Source organism: Phoca vitulina, unplaced genomic scaffold, assembly GCF_004348235.1.
Source record: "Phoca vitulina isolate PV1807 unplaced genomic scaffold, GSC_HSeal_1.0 scaffold21, whole genome shotgun sequence".
NCBI classification, from domain to species: Eukaryota; Metazoa; Chordata; class Mammalia; order Carnivora; family Phocidae; genus Phoca; species Phoca vitulina.
Window position 1 is genome coordinate 2871810 of NW_022589724.1, and position 20263 is coordinate 2892072.

Consider the following 20263-nt stretch of genomic DNA (forward strand, 5'->3'; position numbering starts at 1 on the left):
CAAAAAATTGTATATGTGACCAGGAAGAGTTTATCTCAGGAATGTAAAAGATGGTTCTATATTAGGAAACCTGCCCATAACTCATAATATTAGCATATTAGAGGAAAATTGATTATGTCAGGAGATGATTCTAAAAAGAGGGGGAAAACATTTGATACAAATCTGACAACTACACTCAGAAATGCAAATTAAAGCAACAATGAGAGAACATGTAGTCCTGGCAGTATGTGGGGAAATGGGCACTCATACTTTGGTGGTAGTATGAATTATTACTTAGGAAAAACTGATACAGATGTAGTGAAAAGAAGGGCCACATGCACCCCTATGTTCAGAGCAGCAATGTCCACAATAGCCAAACTGTGGAAGGGGCCGAGATGCCCTTCAACAGATGGATGGATAAAGAAGATGTGGTCCATATATACAATGGAATATTACTCAGCCATCAGAAAGGATGAATACCCAACATTTGTATCAACATGGATGGAACTGGAGGAGATTATGCTAAGTGAAATAAGTCAAACAGAGAAAATTATCATATGGTTTCGCTTATTTGTGGAACATAAGGAATAGCATGGAGGACATTAGGAGAATGAAGGGGGAAATCAGAGGGAGAGACGAACCATGAGAGACTATGGACTCCGGGAATCAAACTGAGGGTTTTAGGGGAGGGGGGATGGGTGAGCCCAGTGATGAGTATTAAGGAGGGCACGTGTTGCATGGAGCACTGGATGTTATATGCAAACAATGAATCATGGAACACTACATCAAGAACTAATGATGTACTGTATGGTGACTAATGTAACATAATAAAAAAAATTATAAAAAAAAAAAAAAGAGGGGTGCCTGGGTGGCTCAGTTGGTTGGGCAACTGCCTTCGGCGCGGGTCATGATCCTGGAGTCCTGGGATCAAGTCCCGCATAGGGCTCCCTGCTCAGCGGGGAGTCTGCTTCTCTCTCTGACCCCCCCACCATGTGCTCTCTCTCGCTCAAATAAATAAATAAATAAAATCTTTAAAACAAAAGGAAAAAAAACCCAAAAGCCCCATTTATTTTAAAAAAAAGAAAAAACTGATAATAGCTATTGAAATAAGATGCACATGATCCTTTGAGTACTCTCACTTTTGGGAATCATTTCTAAAAAATAGGTATAATAGTATATACTATAATACTAATATATACTATTATGGTATATTAGGATATATTCAAGGATTTTTGTTTTGGAAACAACATGAATGACTGTTGATCACTTGCAGGGGTCATTGAATAAATTTTACATCTGTACCATGGAATATGGTACACCCATTAACCAAGAAGGATATCCATGGTAGTATTGTTATATTATTGGGGTGAGGAATAACAAATTATAGATTATTATGCACAATGTAGTCCATTTTTTGGTAAAAAGATGGAAAGTCTATATATGTTAACGTTTGTATGAGCAGTGGGAAATGTGTGGAAGGGACTGGGTTAAGAGGTGGTTGGATTGGTGAAGGGGGAAGTCATTAAGTTTTTCTTGGTATGTTCTACAGTGTTTGACTTATTATGAAGAGCATTTGTTACCTTTGTAATACATTTAATGAAGAAAAAATTGCTAAATAAATAAATTCAAGGATAGGAGTGCTCAAGAAGCTTGGTTGGCTAGAGACATGAAAAATAGAAAAATGTTATATATACCTTCTGTTGTAGAGAATACTTGAAATCATTTCTATTCATGACCATTAATCACAGATTACCTCTGAAAATAAAGGTATTTTATATTAACAGATGGTGGCTTTAATGAATTTTTTCTTTTATAGCAACTCCGTTCCAATATCCGAGAAATGGAGAAACTTTGTTTGAAGGTCCGAAAGGATGACCTAGTACTTCTGAAAAGAATGATAGATCCTGTTAAAGAAGAAGCATCAGCAGCAACAGCAGAATTTCTTCAACTCCATCTGGAATCTGTAGAAGAGCTTAAGAAACAATTTAATGATGAAGAAACTTTATTACAGCCTTCTTTGACCAGATCCATGACTGTTGGTGGTAACGTACTAAGTCTTATTCTTGATCATAGTAATGCAGTTAATTAAAGTTCACCATCTTGTATAGCTATTGCAGATACATAACTTTCCAGGGATCACCTTCTGTTTCAGTATGTTGAATTCTTGGACCCTGAGAGGGCTTAGAAACACACACCCTGGAAGTTTTGTAGGATAAAAATTTTGAAGCTATGCTGTGTAGAGTGGAACTTCCAGGCCTCAAGTACCTATTTGTCTATGTGTTGAAAATAAAGGTTATAATATTCCCTAGGGAGAATGTCATCCTTGATTGCAGAGGACTCCCCCTTCGTGTCCAGGTGCAGGAGTAGCCTAATCAGGCATGCCTCTTTCTTTGGCATTCTGATTTTCTTTCATAGGGGATGTTAGATCCACCAGCTCACTTTTCTGAATTTAACTGACAACATTAAAATATATATATATATATCTGCATTCATGCTATCAGCTTTTATGAAGTGATACTCAAAGAAACAGTCCAGCAAAACTTGTCGTTATATTTTTTAAGGATGTAATTGATAATTGTTAATTGCATTATAGTATTTCCTTTATAAGGAACCCTGAAAAAAAAATTACTGGTGTAATACATAATAGGACTTGAAAGCAGTTGGTCTTTTTTTAATCCTATGGGTATTGGATGGTATATCCAATCCAAACTGATGAGGTTTCCCTGCTTGAGTTATTTACTGGAATGCTTACGTCTGAATATTTTTAACTACCAAAAGCCAAAGTTTTTAACTGTCCTGGCTTTATTTTGTAATTGCTCCCCTCATATTTCCTTTTTTGTTTCTCTTTTAATTTATGCTATCTTGTTATATTTTACATATGTTCCAAGATGCTTTAAATCTTAATGGTAAAGGTAGGGTATAAATAAATTATAAATTAGAATAGAATCTGAGAGATGTTATACCTGCCTAGTTTTCATCTTTTCATATATGTAGGAGGCTCCTGTCTCCAAAACCAGATTATTTTTAACTTTATGTTTTCAGTGTTAATGATCCAGTAATTTACAGGGAATTTGAAATTAAAAAATTGGAGGATACATTTAGGCCATCATCCACAGATTCTTGGTAATCTTGCTTTTATTGTATCCTTGGTACCTAGCACATAGTACATAGTGGACCATACGTAAATGTTTCATAAATGTGAATGAATAAATATCTTTTTAGAGACAATTTTGTAATTTCAGATGTACTATTCTCACTACACCCTGTGGATAACCAGTACCTAAAGTGTTGTTTTGGGGAGAAGGAGATGTTAGCACTCAGCCCCTTGGTTGAAGAGTATTTGGGAAGAATGCTTTTTGATAGTTTGTAGTTACTGTTTATATTATTCTGTAATGTAAATATTACAGTATTTATCACCACCATATTGATGAGGCTAAATACTGCTCATATCATTTAGTGTGAACTGATACTTTATGTGCATGTATAGAGAAACTGGGCTTCCATGTGATTAAGCAGCTGTCCTGCTTAATCACCTAGACATTGTGACAATGTTTAATCACCTAGACAACCTTAATTACCTAGATATTGTGACAGTTGTGATGGTGGTAACAGCAGTGAAGATATGCTAGATTTTCTGGAGTTGCTGATACCAGTCTCTCTTGCTATTTAGTTCTGAATTGCCCATCACCAGCAATTCCCTGGCAAACAAAAATTTTGAGTTCTGAGAGTTTCTCACAATATAATACTATGCTAATACTTGCTTTAGTTTACATTTTATTATTGCATTATTTGAGTTTCTGTCAGTAGGACTGTTTGGGCTCAACAAGCTTGGGTTTATATATCATCAGAGGAACTGGGTGATTATTAGAAGAAGGCAGTTGAACAGTTTGCTGGCAATTAAATTTCTCTGTAGGAAGCTGGCTGGTGTATATATATATAATCAAAATTTGAGGAAGCATGTATAGAGAGAACATGAAAAAGATTGAGGCAGAGCCAGAGGATGAAGAAGAAATGATGAAATTCATTTTCCAACTCTTGATTCTCAAATTTCTCAATTCATGGAACATCAGATTAGCTAAAGACCTAATCACTTGCCACTGAGAGAAACTACAAGATTAAATCTCTGTAGCTAGTGCTGATTTGATTGAGACGGTCATTGTAAGTTATACCTAAAACAATGTATAGAATTTCAAATTCCAAATTGTATACTGGTGAAATGGTGCTTTGACTTTGAATCCATTGCCAACATTAAGCAATTAAAATGAACTGTCTCACCAAGTACCTGAGTATTTCACCAAATGTGAGAGTTTCTACTAGATTGCCTTAAATTGAGAAATAATATTAACAAATAATTGAGAGGATGGGAAAGAAGAATAATTAAAACAAAGCAACTAATTCACATAAGACCTTAATTGCGGGGTAGGAATTGAGTTCGCTTTATGTGTGGTCTTCTAGTTATGGACCCTTTTCTGTCATTCTACATGTTTTTATCCTGTGCTTTCTGGTTTTTTTTGTTTTTGCTTTAGATGCTCATTATAGTAGTGACAGCCTATACAGAAAAAATGTGTTTGATTTGCATAGAAGTTAAGTGCCTTAAAATATTTCTTCCTTTAAAAATTCAATCTGATTCTAAATAAATTGGTTGGAAATATCAGCAGAGATTCAGGAGCAATGTTGCCACATTTCCATGAGTGAGATCAAAATACAAAAATAGTTTTTCACTTACAGATAGAAATAACAAGTAGAATAGGACGTTTTATGTTCTCTGGAGAGTAAAAGAAGCTTATTAAGTTTAGGGGGAAGCTGTGATGATTTTGCTGCTTCTTTTGTCCAGATTCTGAGAGTTCCTAAAGCAAATCTTCTCTGCCAATCTTGCTTGATCTGAGAAACTCCCTTCTGTGTCACTTGTGTGTCTACTTTCATTTTTAGCATATTGCTTCCCACCAAGAGAAGTGATGAACCTACAAATTTGATTTGTATTTATAAAGGTGTATCAAGTCATATAGAGTGAATCAGTGCTTCTCTCCATCTTTGTCTTTCTTACTCCCCATCCAGCACATACAGTTCACCAGTGCAATAGGAACAGAATCTTATTACATTTTAAACAAATACTCGCAAAAGAAAAGAATCCAATCTTAAAACCGCTGGGAACTTCAGACCGCATATTGAATTTGATGAAATATCAGATTTTATCACAGGTGTATATACATATAGCGAACAGTTTGTGAAGCACGTGGATAGTTTTGTATATTATTCAGAAGATATGTTTTCTGTTGGTTTTAATTTTCTTAAAAATCCTCCTTTGCAGCTAAGTTAAGCCATGACTTAGAAGTCATTTTATTTTGATAGATAGGTTCATATAGATGATCAATAGATTAATTTCACTATTTTTAAGCTGTCAGAACATGAAAAATTCAGGAAATACCTTTGAATTAATTTAGACTTATAATGAAACTTTTCCTAACATACTGAAGTTTAGTGAAAATTTCTTACATGTTGTGTTATAATTCTTAGTAGAATCATTGCCTTTCATGAAACATGGAAAGACAAAGAACGAATGTTTGGATGTATGGAGGGAAGGGAAAAGTCTTATGTCTGTGTTATTAGCTTCAACTAAAAATATCTTCATGTTTAAGTTTGTAGTCAATAATAAGGTTTTAAAACTGGAGTTTGAAAACTTCATGCCCACTTGCATTGTTTGCATGTGGATGGAACTCATCATATAAAACAATAGCAATTCGACTTATATGCACAGGGTGAGTTCTTCATCCTTCTTTCCGGCAGCTATAATCTGTCTCTGTTTTCCATCATCATGTCTGTAGCAGTTCCTAAAAGTTCAAAGTCAATGGATGTTCACTGAGGTAGTGATTTCTAATATAAGCTGGAATAAATGAATTATGAAAGTTGTAGAAATTAAAGGGCTTCTTTCTTAATTGTTATGCCTCAAATTGATTAGTGATGTTTAGAGTTGTAAGTTTACAGCAGGATTTTCCATGGAATAGAACAGATTTCTTTGTTCTAAGACTCCATTTGAACTAAGATGCATACGCAGTTTGGTTTCAAGTGAGACGTAAATGACTTAAACCCTTCTTATTTTTCACCAGGGGAAATCTTATGTTTGCTTAAAATGCCAAACATTTCCCACCCCTTCTTCATTTTTTAGATAGAGAATTTATGTATGACAATCTCCCCTCATTTTGTTATATACCCTGGCATACGTCATTTAAATCCTCTATAATAGTATAAAGGCTATGGCTTATAAAAATCCTTAGAGTGGATGTTGTAATTATAAAGTTCTGCTTTACATTTGGTCTGTTAATGATAAAGTTATCATTATTCAGTATCATCCTATTAAAGAAGTTGGAGTAGGAGTTGGAGTTCTCATTACAATAGAAATATTAAGTGGAAGAGCGGTCTTAGAATAATTCATTTATCTTGATTGATGTGAAAATGAAAGTGTCTTTATGTGATAAGTTAGGACATAGGGTAAATAACTCTTGATACTTGCCATAATGTTGTAATGTAAAACTTATTCTATCTGATGTTTTTGCTCTTCCTGTAAGATCAAAGAAAATGTATTCAGATAAGTTAAAATTCAAAATTAAAAGAACACTATCAATTCTGATAAGCCTACAAAATATTTTCTAGTCAACTGACTATGCCCTTCCTAAACAATTCAAATAGATTATTTTCCTCGAGAGGTAAAAACATTCATAAATTTCAAAAGTAAAATAGCAATGCAGTTTTATAAAATAGGCTAGGATGAAAAAGAAATTGAGGAGATGAACTTACAGTTATGACTTTTAGGAGTAGATCAGGTGTCACACATCATTATGTTATGTCTTTGCATATAACACTTCAATAGCTCTCCACTCTTCCAGATAGTCCAAAGTCTTTCACTGGTCTACAGTAAGGCCCCTCCTAACCATCTATGTAAAGTTCTGTGTTTGTAACTCTATGTCTTTTACTTTATCCTTTGGCAAGACCAATCTGCTGATTTTATGTTAAGCTTTTTTTTTTAAAGATTTTATTTATTTATTTGAGAGAGAGAGACTGAGAGAGAGAGAGCATGAGAGGGGGGAGGGTCGGGAGGGTCAGAGGGAGAAGCAGACTCCCTGCCGAGCAGGGAGCCCGATGCGGGACTCGATCCAGGGACTCCAGGATCATGACCTGAGCCGAAGGCAGTCGCTCAACCAACTGAGCCACCCGGGCGCCCGATTTTATGTTAAGCTTTATCTTTTCTTCTTTGAGGGCCTTTTTTATGCTGGTCTATGTAGAATTTATATTTTCTTTGTCTCATAAGATCACCTTTTTTAGGAAGCTGTCTCATAAACTGCACACCACACCAAGCTGGGTCAGATGCCTTCCCAAGCTTGGAACGCCCACAAAATATTGTTTGTATCTATATCTGTTTATCTAAATACCATTACACTCTCTTACTGTTTTAGGATTGTCTCTATGTATGTCTGACTCTTCTAGAATATAAGTTCTTTGAGAACATCTCCTTTGTATTACTCATAAAAATTTTTCATCTTTGGTACCCAACACAATACATAATAGGTATCAGATAATATTAAAGTGGTAGGTATTTTGAGCTTGAAGTAAGGGGGACAAAAGGAATTACATGCCCACTGCCACTGTCCTAGAGCAGACCATCATTTTGCATTGGACATACTGCAGAGCCTCCCAACTGGTTTTTCACGCTCTAATTTTTTTTTTTTTCTTTTCTTTTTTACCTTTCAACTTCATCCTTCACACTACAGCTATGGTTCCCTTTCTAAATCTGAAATCTGATTATGGCACCCTCCAGCTTCCCAGTAGTCTCCAACTCCTTTTAATAGTTCCATATTGATCTTATGAGAAAAACAGAATTCTTTAGCTTAGTTACAATGCTATGAATAATGTCACCTTAGATTTCAAGTGACAAAACTTATATAAACTTTTGCTTTTCTCTTTCATAGTCTGTATTTCAGTTGAACTCTTTTCAGTTCCCAAACCTATGCATATATTAGTCTCTCTGACCTGAATACTCTCTGCTTTTCCCTCCACCTTTGCCCCAGTTCACCTATGTAATTTCTGTTCATCCTCAGGCTTCTGCTTCAAAACCTCCAACTACTCTCCCCTCCCCAAGTCTTGGTTAAATACCTCTCTTCTGTTCTCACATAGTGTTCCATATTTACTCATATCATTCTTACCTGGCTATACTGAACTTGCCTGTTAATATAGTGTATTGTACATAATATGGTAAGTTCCATTATTAATAGCTACAGTAGCAATGGCTATTTATTGTAGTAGTAACTATTAAGCCACTTATACTCAATATTTAAGTCAGGCACAGTGCAAAATAAATACCTATCACCTTGTTTTATTCTTATTTTTTTTTAAGTTTTTATTCATTGAAATAATCTCTACACCCAATGTGGAGCTCGAACTCACGACCCCAAGATCAAGAGTCACATGCTCTTCCAACTGAGCCAGCCAGGTGCCCCTTTCACCTTATTTTAAAAATGAGGAAAATGAGTCAAAGAGCTAGTCATTAGCCAAGCCAGGATTCTAACCCAGGTCTTTCTGACTAGGCCCATGCTCTTTTTTTTTTTTTAAAGATTTTTATTTATTTATTTGACAGAGAGAGAGATAGCGAGAGCAGGAATGCAAGCAGGGGGAGTGGGAGAGGGAGAAGCAGGCTTCCCGCCGAGCAGGGAGCCCGATGTGGGACTCGATCCCAGGACCCTGGGATCATGACCTGAGCCGAAGGCAGACGCTTAACGACTGAGCCACCCAGGCGCCCTAGGCCCATGCTCTTAACCACTGTACTATGTTGACTCCCTGGAGCTGTTTTTGTGGTTTACCATTGTGTCTGTAGGATCTAAGTGTACTGATTGGCATTTAGTAGGCATTCGATCCATATTAGTTTAATGAATGAATGGTAAAACCAATACAAGGAAATAAAGACCTGAAGGTGGGATTTGGAGTGTAAATTAATTCATCATCATAGCAGTTTTACTGAGAGGAAGGCCTTAGTGGGTTGATGACTTTTTAAAACTCAGAAAAAAAATAGAAGCAATGGAGACATGGGCTAGAAAAATGACTCTTAGAAGAAGGATAACAATATGTATGAAAAGATCCACACGGTAAGAGGTGTTCATTTGATGACAGATTTATTATTACCCCAAATGACTGATTTTCATTGCAAAAAACACATCACTTTCCTACTTTTAACACCTTATGAATCTGGTATTTATTACTAAAATCCCCAAAGAAAAGGTTAATGATTTACATTGAAAGTGTGAAACCTGTTTCTAGTGGGTATCTCTACGTGGAATATTGGCCACATAGAAGAGTTTTCCTTCAGTGCTGCTTCCACATTGAGCTGTAGTTATTCAGATTGGGTAGGTGGCATTTGTAGCCATTTTTTGAGATGACTTTGTAGAATTAAAGAAAAAAATATTTGTTAACCTGGGAACAATCTGCCCATAGATATATCTATTTTTATAGAGTAGTCAATTTACTTTGACCCTGAATTCAGTTAGTTAGCATTTTACATGGGAATGGTTTTACAAAATTGATTTATGCTATCTGCTTTCTAACAAAGCACATAAACCCTAAACATGAGGCTGTGTTCATCCAGGAACATTTCACACTGCTGAGGCTGAAGCCGATCCTCAGAATATGACTCAGGTATATGCGTTGCCTGAAATTCCTCGAGATCAAAATGCTGCAGAATCATGGGAAACCTTAGAAGCGGTATGTTAAAAATTATTTTCATTTTGTTAGCTCTGAGGCATAAAAGTAAGTAACTTCCTTTTCTTCTCTCTTTTTAAGGACTTAATTGAACTTAGCCAACTGGTCACTGATTTCTCTCTCCTAGTGAATGTAAGTATTATTGTTTTTGGCTCAGAGATGTTAGATTAATAGGATAAGAAGCTTTTATTAATTCCTACGCTTTTGATTAGAATTTTAATAGAAGTTACAATTTTTAAGACTGGTACTGACCATGGATAGAAGTCTAACAGTCCTCAGCCTCCAGATCAGTTTAATAAATATTTATCAAGCATTTGTTATATAAAAGGTACTGTGTTAAACCTTGGCACCAGGGGTCTGACAAGGTTAGCTATAGAAATAAATGAGGCCTATTCTCTGCCTTTAAGGATTTATAGTGGGTGGAGATAAGTTTGGACCCCAAAAACTGAAATTTCAAGCATGATTATTAAATGCAAAAATGAGGTATGAAGGGGAAGTATTATCAGCTCTAACAGAAGCATTTAATTCCAAGGGAGGGAGGCAGGGATTGTGAGGTGGAAGCATTAAGAATAGCTTCATGAGATAGGTAGCATTTGCTTGAGCCTTGAAAATTGAGTCAAATGTCAATAGATGGGAGTGGGGAAGGGTGCATTTGAAAACAGCTGAACAAAGACATGGAGTAGAGAAGTGTATGGCCTTTCAGGAATGACAAGTATTGCGGTATAACCAAAGCATGAGATACTATGGGCAAGCAAAGTAAGGAGTGTGAGTGCCTGACTGAGATGGCATTGAGGGCCATACCAAAGAATTTGAACTTTAATTTGTAGGCATTGAGGAGCCGATATAGATTTTTGAGCAGGTTAGAGTGATATGATCCAGTCTGGTTGAGAAAGATTACTGTTAGCAGTGTGAATAATGGCTTGGGGAAGGGAGCGATAATAGGCAGGATGACTAGTTAGGAATCAAGCAAGAGTTTCACCAAGAGCAATGGCAATACAAGTATAAAGGTAAAGGACAGCTGAGAGGTATTTCTGGGGTAGACTTAGTAGAAATTGGAGGAAGATGGAAGAGTCAAACATTAAGGTTTTATTCTGCGTAATTGGGTAGCCAGTCTCATATTGTTAACATAGATGAGGAAACATAAAGTAGATTTGGTGGGAAAGACAGAATAGGTTTTCTGTCATTATTTTTCTAAATTATTCTTAGTTTCCTTCCCAGGAAGTATAGGAAGGTTGGATATATGTGTGTATCTGTATGCACATACAGGAACAAACCTGTGTCTGCTCATGCTTCTGTCTAGGTTTAGTTCTTTGTTCTTGATCAAACCATGATCTGGGGGTTTTACATCTTTGAATTATGGTTTCCCTGAAATCTGGCTTTCAAGTATAAGAAGTCCCTGGGTTATACAATCTCAGAATTGGAATTGGACAGGACTTACGAGGCCAGCGAATCTAATTCTTCTGTTCTTGCCCCAGCTTCTCATATAGATGGTTTTTTGCCTCTTCCTGAACAATTACAGTGCAGGGATACTTTATACTTCAGCCATTCCATTTGGAGACTCTGCCTCGTAGAAGTTCTTCCTTATATAAACACTGCCCTATAATAACTTCCCTCTGGTACTTTTGCCCTCTTGGAGCCATATGCTGAACAAGTTTTGTCATATTTCCATATAAAATTTTTCAACTTTTTGAGACCAACATTATCCTTCCTCACCCTATCCAACCTCATCATATTTTTTTCTTTTAAGAACTCTTAATTCTTTAATATGTTCCTTCTAGAATATGATTTCTAGGCTTTTCAATGCTAGTCCCTTCATCTGTTTGTTTTCTAGTTTTTGTATTTTTTCTTGAAATCTAATGCCTAAAATTGAACATCAGTAAATTGTTTAAAGCATTTTCCTTAGAAGAAAAATGCTTGAAGTTTCTGGATTAGGTATCTGTGTAATCTATCCATATACTTGCATCTGAAAGGGAATGATAGAAGAATCCCCAAATATTTGTTGTTTCAGAATTGAGATTTATTCAGCTATTCTAACTCTCTGATCTAATGTAGTTTGTAAAATCTGTACGTGTATATACAAATACATACATTTGTCAAAAGTCATTGATATCTACACATTAAAATGTGTGAGTTATAGGGTGCCTGGGTGGCTCAGATGGTTAAGCGTCTGCCTTTGGCTCAGGTCATGATCTCAGGGTCCTGGGATCGAGTCCCGCATCGGGCTCCCTGCTCCTTGGGAGCCTGCTTCTCCCTCTGCCTCTCTCTCTCTCTCTCATGAATAAATAAATAAAATCTTAAAAAAAAAAAATGTGAGTTATAATGTATGTAAATTATACCTCAATAATAGTTGATTTAAGAAACAAACTAAACATGTACAGAGTTCTTCTCATTCCAGACAAATACATTTCCCTTCCAGAGGGATAGGCACATGAAAGGAAAATTGAGGGCTTGTGGCCATTTAATAATTATATATCCGATTAGATTACATAAGCAGCTCCTAACCCCTAATCTAAGGAAGATTTGTGTAGGAAGGCTTTGGCTATAGCCATAGTTGTATACAAATGTCCTATTTATAATAATCTGTGTGAGGACATGGAACAGAATGTATTAGGCAAAAGCTCAAAGGAGAACCACTGATTACTATTCCCAGGGTGATTGAATTCTCATGACCACATGGTCAGGACTCACAGAAGCTCCATTTAGGCACCAAATGACTTGGGAACATAAGCAGAGTAACCACATCCTCTCATTATCATCACATGGACATGATAGTATCTAGACAAGTTAACCATGTATTTTTGGAGCACTTCCTGTGTGCATAGGACTGTGCTAATAAGTAAGCTCAGTGAAGAATAGAGAACAGTTTAAAAAAAAAAAAAACCCTGTAGGATAGTCTTGATAATTGCATAACATTGTGAATGTACTTAATGCTACTAAACTGCACACTAAAAATGGTTAAAATTGTAAATTTTATATTATGTATTTTTTACCATAATGAAAAATGAACCTACAAAGCCATCGAGAGATCCAGGTGCGGTCCAATAATAATATCTAAGCGTCCTGCTTCAGTTTTCTTCAACCTTTATTGCTCGAGTGCCCTCTTCTCTTCCTGTACTTATGGAACTAGCCCTATTTCTTGTCAAGGGGAATTTAAAGAACTCTGGACCTGTCACTCAGTGGCATGCTACCCTTGCTGCTGGTCCAGTTTTGTCTCTACCTTCTACCTTATTCCCTAGGCATAAAGACTGGATTGTAGTGGATTAGATCAGATCAGATCAATCAGATTTATTACCCACTTGACTTTAAGGTTGTTGTTTGACAACAATGAACTTTGTAAAATTGATGGGAGGACTAAATGAGATAATGTCTGTTACTTCCCATCCCCTTTCCTTCCACTGACTCCAACTGCATTCCTGTCTTTGTCCCTCCCTTATAGGATTCCCTCTTTGGCTCCTTGCTTAGAGTTCTACCACTGTTCCCTTTAGACTTGTACTAGTACTATAGTCCCTACAGTCCCCTCCTATTGCTGAATCCTGTGATATCAACATCCTACTTAGCTACTCTGTTTATTGCCTACTCCAGGCCAGTATCATCCTGGACTCTATATATAGTAGTGTTTGTATGTTTCTGGGCTTTTCTGTATGTATTATTTATTGCCTGTGATTAAGAATTATAGATTAGGTACTTTTGGACTTCAGAACCAGGATAGCCCAGTGTTAACCTGGATTGGCCAAGATCTAAGACTAGAGCTAGCCTTGAAAAATGGCTGTAATTGAGAGTCAGGAATAAAGGAAAATAACCACTTTTGGCAATAGCTTCTTAAAGAAACCTGTAGCTTTTAGCACATTAATAAAACTGTACAACCACTAGCAGGACTCTCCAAGGGAGAGCATTTTTATTGATGTAAATAGATTTGGGGATGGATTTGTTGAAAGTATTACTGTTGCTTGATATAGAGGATGCTGGGTATACAAGTCTCCACAACAAGCATTCAAGGGAAAAACAGTTCATTAGTTTTGACTTCAGATGCCCAAATTGCATTCTGCTTGACCAACATTAACTTAATAAATCACATTTTTTCCCAGAATCTTAGATGCTCCTATAACTGCTTACTAAGATTCAGTTATTTTTTCAGAAAGAATATTAAGGGGACCTAATTCACTATTTTTTAAAATGAAATCCATAGACATATTCTTAGAGTCTTTTGAGAATTCTTTTTGCTTTTACTAAGGGAAGAGTCTTTATATTACTTTAGAGAAACACTAGTATCTTTCATGTATGGTTTAACTCCTTGTTAAAGGGGTGCTGAGAACATATATGAGGGGCCAAAGTCTAAAATGTCAAAAGGGGAGTTTGAAGATTATCAAGTGTGGGAGGCCCAGGCAGATGAAAGCAAACATAAGCAAATCAGAAGCAAAAAAGGGAGGTTGGTGGGTATAGGAAAATTATTTGGGGCCTGAGAGGAAGGAGACTATTGGCTATTTTCCCTCTACCCCTCAGCTCATCAAGATGTGGAGGTTGGTGATCACACCTGTGATTTATCTGTGAATACAGACTTTCAGGCAAGAATGGAAAGTGTTAGGGATGTCCCAAATAGAAACAATGATAGAAATTCAGTGTCAGAAATCCCAACAGGTTGGATATTACTTGTGTTGGCACTTATGCTTCTGTGGGTTGGAAGAAGAAAGCTAACATTAAAAAAGTTTATTGTCTGAGGAAAATAAAAAGTGAATGAATGAATGGCTAGAAGAGATCTAATGCCAAGAATTTTCAAGCCTCATAGGAAAAAGTTTAGTACACTTTTTAGAAAAGAAAGATTCTTGAGAAGATCAGGATGACTTTTTCTCCTCACACTCTACAGACCCTATCTCATTTTATCCTCACTTCAACTCTATGAGGTATATCATCATCCTCACTTGAGAGATGAGAGTTTTGACACCTGGAGAGCTTGAGTAATTTGTCCAAGGGCACACAGTGCTGGGATTTGAACAGAGGACATCTGGCCAAGAAGGTTATGCCCTTAATCCAGTTGTGTACATATATTAGTGGTTTTTGAAGTGTGAGAATCATGGTCTTGCAGCATCACCTGGGAACTCATAAGACATGCAAATTCTCAGGCTTCACCTAAAGTTCTATGGAATCAGAAACTCTGGAGGTGGGACCCAGCAGTCCATGCTTTAATAAGTCTTCTGGGCAGTTCTGGTGTTTACTCACATGTAAGAATCATTGTACTTGTCTTGGACAGAAATGTTAAAAGGAAAACTGATAAAGGACTTTTTTAGGGGTTGTGTTAGAGATGTCAAGATAGCAGTGGAGAATACAGGAATGAAGGGACACCATGAAAGGTCTACCAGGGAAAAGGTGCATACTTGGTGTATGAGAAGGGAAGGAATGTCAATAATGCTTAAGGAAGCAACTGTGGGGAAAAAATTAGCTGTATTGTGTTTCGTGTTCTTGAATGATGGTTGGAGTTAGAAGAGTGTTATATCTGATTCAGTGTAAGTTAAGAGGGCAATCAAATGCTTCAGGATTCAAGTTGAATTATTTCACAGTCATTGTAGAAGTGGGATTTAGCTGGGATCAAAGAGGGACTCTTTTCTTTTTTCTGTGAATTTAAAAAAAAAAAACAAACCTAGGGGCACCTGGGTGGCTCAGTTGGTTAAGTGTCCAACTCTGGGTTTTGGCTCAGATCATGATCTCAGGATCATGGAATCGAGCCCCATGTTGGGCTCTGCGCCCAGCATGGAGTCTGCTTAAGACTCTCCTTCCTCTCCCTCTCCCCCTCCCCACCACATGCACATGCACTCTCTGTCTCTAAAATAAATAAATGAATCTTTAAAAACAAACAAAAAACCCCCTAGTCTGTATATTGATGTGATGGGGTTACTTGAGTTTTATACATTTGTCAGAATTCATCATTCTGTACCCTTAAAATGGGTGCATATTATTGTATGTAAATTCTGTCTAAATTTTATTTAAAATGGGAATGTGTTCCTGTGGCAAGTAATGAGTTCCCATCATTGGAGGTGTTTGAGCTGAGGCTCAGTAACCACTAGTGAGAAGTGTAGTGGGGCTTCACACCTCCGAGGGGAGGGTTGTTCCTTCTACCCAGAGGTTCCAGGAGTCACAGGTTCTGTGGTGTCAGCCCAGGTGTGCCGTGTGTAGAATGCTTTATTGATATCTTTGATCTGAAACATTTTCACTTGTAATGATGTTAAAATGTATTAAAGTGCACAGGTGTGAAACTCAGGACAGTAAATGCATTCATTGCTCCCCACTGCATATCACAAGTGGAAAGTTTTCATAACAGATCAAACCAAATTGTATTCTCATTTTTAAAATGTAATCATTTATATTTATGGATCCAAGGGCATTTTACTCCTACGGCAAATTTACGTGTTTTAAATTTTTGACTCTTCGAAGAAGTTAAAGAGGTTTTTTTTTAAGATTTTATTTATTTATTTGACAGAGAGAGAGACAGCGAGAGAGGGAACACAAGCAGGGGGAGTGGGAGAGGGAGAAGCAGGCTTCCTGTGGAGCGGGGAGCCCGATGTGGGGCTTGATCCTGGGACCCTGATGACCTGAGCTGAAGGCAGACGCTTAACGACTGAGCCACCCAGGCGCCCCAGTTAAAGAGGTTTTTATGTTTGATTTTGTTTTTGTTTTTTATCATCAACCTCATCACGACATGTAAATGCTTATTTGGATTTTTCTTCTTTTACAAAGAAGATTCATTTGGAGAATAATATGTTTGTATGTTTGAATGAATTTTAGTGTGAGATGCTTTTTCCTATAAAGGTGCCACCCTTTTATTATCTAATAATTAAGTCACTCTTTCTTTTCTTTATACAAGTGAATTTGTACTTTCGACATAGTTTATCAGACGTTATTAATGAACCACTGTTCAGACTGCAAGGCTGCAGTACACGGGATCCTGATTACAGGAATTAAAATAGTGTGTATTGGCTGAGTGCTGCTCCCCAGCAGGACCGCTCACTCATAATTCCTTTGCATCTAGTCTCAGCAGGAGAAGATTGACAGCATTGAAGACCATGTCAACAGAGCTGCTGTGAATGTTGAAGAGGGAACCAAAAACTTGGGGAAGGTAAGATTCTGCTCCTGCTGACAAATCAATGGTACTCTGGCTCCCAGGAATCTCTAGTATTAACCCAATTGATCTGCTCTCTTTAATGTGGAAGGAACCAGCAATTAAGGAAATAAGGAACAAACGACACATAGTAGTGCAAGAAATCAATGACTGTTGTAATATTCTACTCTAAGATTCATTCTGTTGGGTGAGAAATTTTTTTAGGGAATAAACCAAAGCCCCACTCTAAGGCATTTTGGTGTTACAAGGGAATATTTGCAGAGGTTCAGGGAGTGAAGTAGAGAGTGTTGCCAGAATCCAGCAGGGGCAAGAGGGTAAGGATGTGACAGTATGTGTGGAGGGGGACCATCTCTTTCCCATAGAATATTGCTTTTTTTTTTTTTTTTTTAATTTTATTTATTTAATGGAGTGAGAGAGAATGAGAGATAGCACAAGAGGGAAGAGGGTCAGAGGAAGAAGCAGACTCCCCGCTGAGCAGGGAGCCCAATGCGGGACTCGATCCAGGGACTCCAGGATCATGACCTGAGCCGAAGGCAGTCACTCAACCGACTGAGCCACCCAGGCGCCCTAGAATATTGCTTTTAGCCCCAGGTATACAGCACAGGATAATCTCTATGCAACATAAAAGCTTTGGGGGTATCTATAGCAGCTGCAACTGTTTAAATAAGTTTGCTAGATAGTTAGTGGATTGATTGTTTTGCAAGTAAAATCAATTTGTAGTAGTCCACTTTTTGTAGCTCATTTCTCCAAGTTCTGAGATGAGGAGCAATGGTAGTACCTGTGGAATACTCCCCCCACCCCCCAATCTCCAAGGTTAATTATGTACCAAGAGTTAAAGAAGCATTGCCAGGAGTAATGAGAGGAAAATGCACATCACCACAGGCAGATATTCTCAACTCAATTTCTAAATTGAATTTTTTTTTTTTTTTTACAGGCTGCAAAATACAAGCTGGCAGCTCTGCCTGTGGCAGGTGCACTCATCGGAGGAGTGGTGGGGGGTCCGATTGGCCTCCTTGCAGGCTTCAAAGTGGCAGGAATTGCAGCTGCACTTGGTGGTGGGGTGTTGGGCTTCACAGGTGGAAAATTGATACAAAGAAAGAAACAGAAAATGATGGAGAAGCTCACTTCCAGCTGTCCAGATCTTCCCAGCCACACTGACAAAAAATGCAGTTAAAAACCAAACTTCAGTATTATTGGCACCAATATGTTTATCCTAATGAGGACCTTTGCTACTGTTGGACACTCAGTCAGCTTTTGGAACGTGATTATGTCAAGATAGTGGCTGTAGATGCTCAAATGGGATTGAACTGTGATAAGTGGATACATCTTTTTGTTTGCTGGAGTGTCAGTGGAGATGTTAGAGACTGAGGAGCCTGGGTTGAGGGTGTGTAATGTTGTCAGGTAAAGTTTAAGGACTGCCAAGGAGCAGATTTTTGCCTGGAAATGTGAAAAATGAATTTATAACTTTGATAAGGACTTGAGATGTATGGATATGATGGATTATGGAAGACTAGTCTATTCCATAACCCTGACTTGGAGACCCTAAGGCTAAGTGTATTCTAAATATGCTTATTTATCTCCTAAATATAGGAGGTTATTTAGGCCTGTTAACAAAGAAAAGAATGGGGAGTTCAGGAGCCTTACTTATCAAATAAGGAAATCAGGATCTAGTAAGGGGTGCAGGTGAACTACAGAATGGAGTCCATTTGGTGAACCCTATTACAGTTTGGTCCACCTGTATTTTCTGGTGAAGGACACTAATAGTGTAAGAAAAAGGAAAGAGAGGTACAACTTCTCTTTGAGATACCTTAATTTGTGACACTGGCTTCTTCTCTGAACTCCTCCTGTCTCTTTAAATAAAGAACACAGAATCTCAAGTGATAGGGGACTATCAAGCCAGTCACGAAGCTTGGTCTGTTAGCCTGTCTCTTAACACCTCAAAGATCTAGTGCCCTCTGCCTTCCCTGCCTTGTAATTCTGCAAAGTTCTTTGACTTGTGGGGTGAATTCTACCCATGTGTAATGAGGACTTTTCTCATAATCTGCTTTCTTGTATTGTCTCCCATCTCTGTTCATCCTTTCCTGTAACCTCTAGGTTAAAGAGAGAAAGGAAGAGAAAGCTCCAAATATTTCCAACATTGTTAGAGTGTGAGGTAAAAAAATAAGCAGAAGACAGGGGGACACCAGATCATTTCTTGGGGCATCTTAAAATTTCAAGAGACTGATGTACGGGCCACACAGGGAATCTCTGACCCTAAGTCTTTTCAGCTGGCCCTTTGGGGAGCTAAGAACTAGCTTTCTACCTCACTTCTGTTACTACCATCCTTTCCCCAGGCTTTGCTGTCTCTATGCTTTGCTTTACTTTTCACAGCTGTTATTTCTTCCTAAGAATGGCATTCTTGCTAGTCTTTTCTCACATTGAAGATGATAGACAAAGCCTGGTGCCAAGACTGATCCTGATGAAGGATTTGTGGTGCTAACCCCAACACTTGACATTGATAGCAAGCATGGCCCAGCCCAATCCAGTGTCTATCTCAAATAGCCAAAACAGGTAGCCTCATCCTGTACCCCCAATTCATTTGAAATAGGAAGGAGCCACCTTTTGCCTTAATCTTTACCGTTTTCTGAGAGCAGAGAAATGGGCACCTTTACCACAAAATGTGTGAGCTCAGGAGCCAAACAGATTCCTCAGGTGGTTGAATGGTTTATCACTTCTCTCTCGTTGAGTTTACTCTTAATTTGTATTGTTTGCTTGCTACCTTTTACTTCTTTGTCTAATGTAGATAGACCTTTCTCTCACACTTTTTTGACTCTCACCAATGAAGTCTAATGAAGAGAAAGCACCGTTTCTTACTGGCATTAAATAACTGGAAAATATCAAGTATTGCTATCTGCTGACTTGTATCTTCAGTATGATGCCAAAAAGGAAGTGCTTTGAATAAGTGTCAGATTCTGATGCAGTATTTGATACTAGATGCCTGTAAGGTTAGGGTAATTATTTTGGAACTCCACCTTTTTAAATATTTTCTGATCTTTGCTGTCCTTTAACACAGAGTATTCAGACCAGAACGAGGACTCATCCAGGGTGCTTATTTAAAACAAGATTGCTAAACTTCAGTCGCATAGGTAACTCTAACAATGGCCAGCCAGTCTGGCCTGGTCAGCTAAAATTATAAATTTAAAGTATAGTTACATCAAGATTCAGCTGTATCATTGAATTCTGTAATTTCCAAGTATTCTCCCCTTCAATGTGGCCCAATCTTCATTGCTCCATATCATTCCCACTCTGCCAACCCACAATTGGCTACACTTTTTAGCCCACCATCTTTTTTTTTTTTTTTTAATGTTGATTTGTTTATTTTACAAAGAGAGAAAGACAGCATGAGCGGGAGGGGCAGAGGGAGTCTTAAGCAGACTCCACACTGAGCGTAGAGTC

At 37.6% G+C, this 20263-nt stretch overlaps 1 protein-coding gene across 1 annotated transcript in view; it reads left to right on the plus strand.

Annotated features, from left to right (window-relative positions):
- Positions 1-20217, plus strand: part of STX17 (syntaxin 17) — a 63484-nt gene extending 43267 nt beyond the window's left edge. Inside the window, exons 4-8 of the mRNA XM_032418411.1 lie at positions 1796-2021; positions 9608-9723; positions 9802-9852; positions 16739-16825; positions 17763-20217. Of these exons, the coding sequence (XP_032274302.1) occupies positions 1796-2021; positions 9608-9723; positions 9802-9852; positions 16739-16825; positions 17763-18002 (720 nt within the window). The 3' untranslated portion in view covers positions 18003-20217. The remainder of the gene's footprint in view (positions 1-1795; positions 2022-9607; positions 9724-9801; positions 9853-16738; positions 16826-17762) is intronic.
- Positions 20218-20263: the final 46 nt, after the last annotated feature.